At 39.3% G+C, this 3,198-nt stretch overlaps 1 protein-coding gene across 1 annotated transcript; it reads right to left on the reverse strand.

The window, feature by feature from the left end:
- Positions 1-760: 760 nt before the first annotated feature.
- On the reverse strand, positions 761-2,607 carry LOC106779877. The gene is made up of 4 exons (XM_014668089.1): positions 2,454-2,607; positions 1,828-2,318; positions 1,561-1,697; positions 761-899 (listed from the first exon to the last, which is right to left on the reverse strand). The coding sequence occupies exons 1-4, from the start codon at positions 2,605-2,607 to the stop codon at positions 761-763; spliced, it is 921 nt and encodes a 306-aa protein (XP_014523575.1).
- Positions 2,608-3,198: the final 591 nt, after the last annotated feature.

The following is a 3,198-nucleotide window of genomic DNA, read 5'->3' on the forward strand; positions in this document are numbered from 1 at the left end:
TTCTTTTGAAAGGTAACTTCTTCCTCATGATTGGTGGAGTTGAATGTGCAGTGGACTCCTGAGTAGGTTGTGGTGGCTGCGGGGATTGAGGATTGGGTTGCTGTGTTTGTGAGTCAGATGGGTGGACGTAAGGGGCACTTGCTTCTGTTGTGTCCCAGTTTACGGCAGATGGTACATTTTTTCCTGTGCCCACCAATATTCATTTGGGTCGCATCCTTTGTTAACTCCCAGGCCTCCAATTTTCTTTTTTTCTTTGGCCTCCCAGGCATCTTTCGTATAACTGGTGGCAGGACATCCACAAATGATGTTTTTTCCAAAAGCATTTGGCCATTGACAGGATAAATCATTGCGGCATAAGTGACTTCATATGTCGTTCTTGTGAAGCAAGAGGGTATGAAATTTTTGGGGTCTTCATTGCAATAGTTCATGGTTGCAATGGCATGACAACATGGAATCCCACTTATCATCCATTTCCTGCAGCTACACTCTTTAGTCTCAAGGTCCACCGTAAACTTATTTGTTATTACTGCAGTGTGTCTGACCTCAAACAACTTACGTCCAGACCAGCTGACAATAGTAAACAACATTCCAGTTAGGATATCAACATGTACACAGATTTGATTAAATTCAGATTTCATTACCTTGGAATCCAATATCTAGACAGGTTTGATTCCTTGATAAGCCTGGTGTTTATCTTTGGATAGATAGTGAATTCCATAGCTGCGGCCTTGGTTCTGTTGGTGGCCCAATGTTTCATAAGCTAAAGCCTTATCTCCTTTAGCATTGTGATTATTGGCTTGCCTCTGGCAAGCACAATAACACTGTTGAAGGCTTCACATATATTGTTATCAAGGGAATCACATACAGCTTCATATGAGAAACGAGGCCTTGACCAGTACCTGCCATGACCATGGAGTACATCAACATTAAGGCTTATATAATTTTTAATTAAGCAAGTATAATTCAGCACATAATTGGTCCATATATTTTTAATTAAGCAAGTATTTCATGCAAGAGAAGAAAAACAAACAGCCATTTGAACTTTAAAAATTCTGCTGCAGGAAATAATTCAAACCCGAAAGTGGTGAAAAGAGATGAGGTGAATTTGAACCAGCAAATTTGTTTACTGAATAGCTTTGAACCAGCAAGATTGTTTGTTGAATATAAATTGTTTTCACTGAGTTGTGTTGAAAAATTCAAGCGTTAGCAAAATTTAGCATGTTCAGTTCATTTTGCACTTCCATCAAACAACTCTAATACTCAAATTTTGTATTAGCACTTAAAACAGACTTGTAGAGATGACTTAGCACTTCTATTATTTTTAACTATCAGCTTGTAAGAACATAAAAGAAAACAAAAGCTTTAGACACATTCATCAATAGTATTTTAATCCAAAAACAACCAATGAAACACTAAATTCAGAAAATCTGCAACGTCAAAATATGCCAAAGATGTCTTCGTTAGTTAATTTACCTAGGGGGTATGGATATCAGGTATTTATAAGCTTCTAAGTTGACCTGTTTGATATTCAGCATTTCTCTCTCCTATGCCTGGGGGTACGTGCTTGTGGCAGCCTTCCACATCAGCGTCCTCAAAGTCTGACCAAGGAACTGTTTTCTAAAGTTTGCGTATAGGTGCCTCATGCAGAATCTTTGGTCTGCCTTAGGCAAAAGTTCCTCTATAGCGTGGACCAACCCCTGACCACAAAGATTAAAAAAATAAAAGTTTCCTCTATAGATAGTAAATTCATTATAATAATGATAGAAACTGCATAATCGAAAAGTGTACCTTCTATTGGTCAGACATCCATGTGCACCTACGACACACTTCATTTCCTCCAAGATCTGCTATCAATAACTGCAGAAACCAACTCCATGTCTCTTTGTTCTCTACCTCAACAATGGCATATGCAAGGGGAAGCATTTGGTCATTTGGGTCCCTTCCAATTGCAGTGAGCAACTCTCCCTTATATTGGCCTTTTAAAAAGCATCCATCTAAACATATAATTCGCCTACAACTCACAAAACTTTCCTTGCAACCTTTCAAGCAAACATAGAATCTTTTAAACACTGCATCACCATTAACAGTATCAACCTCCACCTTAACTGTTGACCCAGGATTAGACCTCAAAAGTTCATGTCCATAATCATGTATTCTTCTATATTGTTCTTTGAAATCTCCAATAAGTTGNCTTGTTGCCATCAACTTTGCCCTTNGGGCTTTNGANANNGAAATCTTAGTATTCCATTTACGTAAAGCTTTTTNTCGTATATCTTGCACCTTCAAGTTTGGATTGTCTTGTAAAGACCTATCTATTTCTTCACTCAACCACTTTGTATTCATAATCTTAATGTTAAGTTGCCTGCTGCAACTATGGGTGTCCTTTATTTTCCTTAATTGCCAAAACTATCGGGTTGGTAAATAACCACAGTAAGTTGTCCATGGACAGTTACCTTGTCCACCCATGCATCTAACTCTCACCCTACGCTTATCGTTTTTAACAAACTTCAAAGCCCTCCCAGTATGCACTGCATAAGTTCTAATGGCCTCAATAAAGTGAGCCTTATCAGCAAATACTATCCCAACTTCCCACTTATAATCTGTCATACTTTTTTGTTTCTCATATGTCTAAAATGGACCTAGTTGTGGTTTATCTTCACTCTCGTTCTCACTACCAATGTTTTGTGGACTTACCAAGACATCAGAATGCCATTCATCATCTGACAACCCCCTACAATTGACCTCAGCCATACACTCTTCATCACTGTCCTCCAAACCAAAACCCATTGCTTCTTCCTCCTCCTCCTCCACGTACTCATCACCACTAAGATGATCCATATGCCCTTCATCCTCACTCTCCACTTCAACTTCATTGTCCCCTTCACCATTACTCTCTACTTGAACCTCACTCTCTACTTCAACCTCATTGTTCAGTCCACACTCACTTTCTACTTCATTTTCAACTTGTGTCTCNACTANNATTTCTTCNNGGACTCCAGCATCCACCTCATTTCNAGCATCCACCTCATTTCCAGCACTGTCTTCCTCACTTTTATCACTCTCATTAACCAACTCACCCTGAGTCAACAACAACTGCACCCCTACTTCAGGTTCGTTATCTTCTACAACCTCTGCATGGTCCACGCCATGCACAACATACAAGTCAACTTTTCCAAAATACTTTCCCACCCCCATCAT

The sequence above is a fragment of the Vigna radiata genome, unplaced genomic scaffold, assembly GCF_000741045.1.
Source record: "Vigna radiata var. radiata cultivar VC1973A unplaced genomic scaffold, Vradiata_ver6 scaffold_73, whole genome shotgun sequence".
NCBI lineage: Eukaryota > Viridiplantae > Streptophyta > Magnoliopsida > Fabales > Fabaceae > Vigna > Vigna radiata.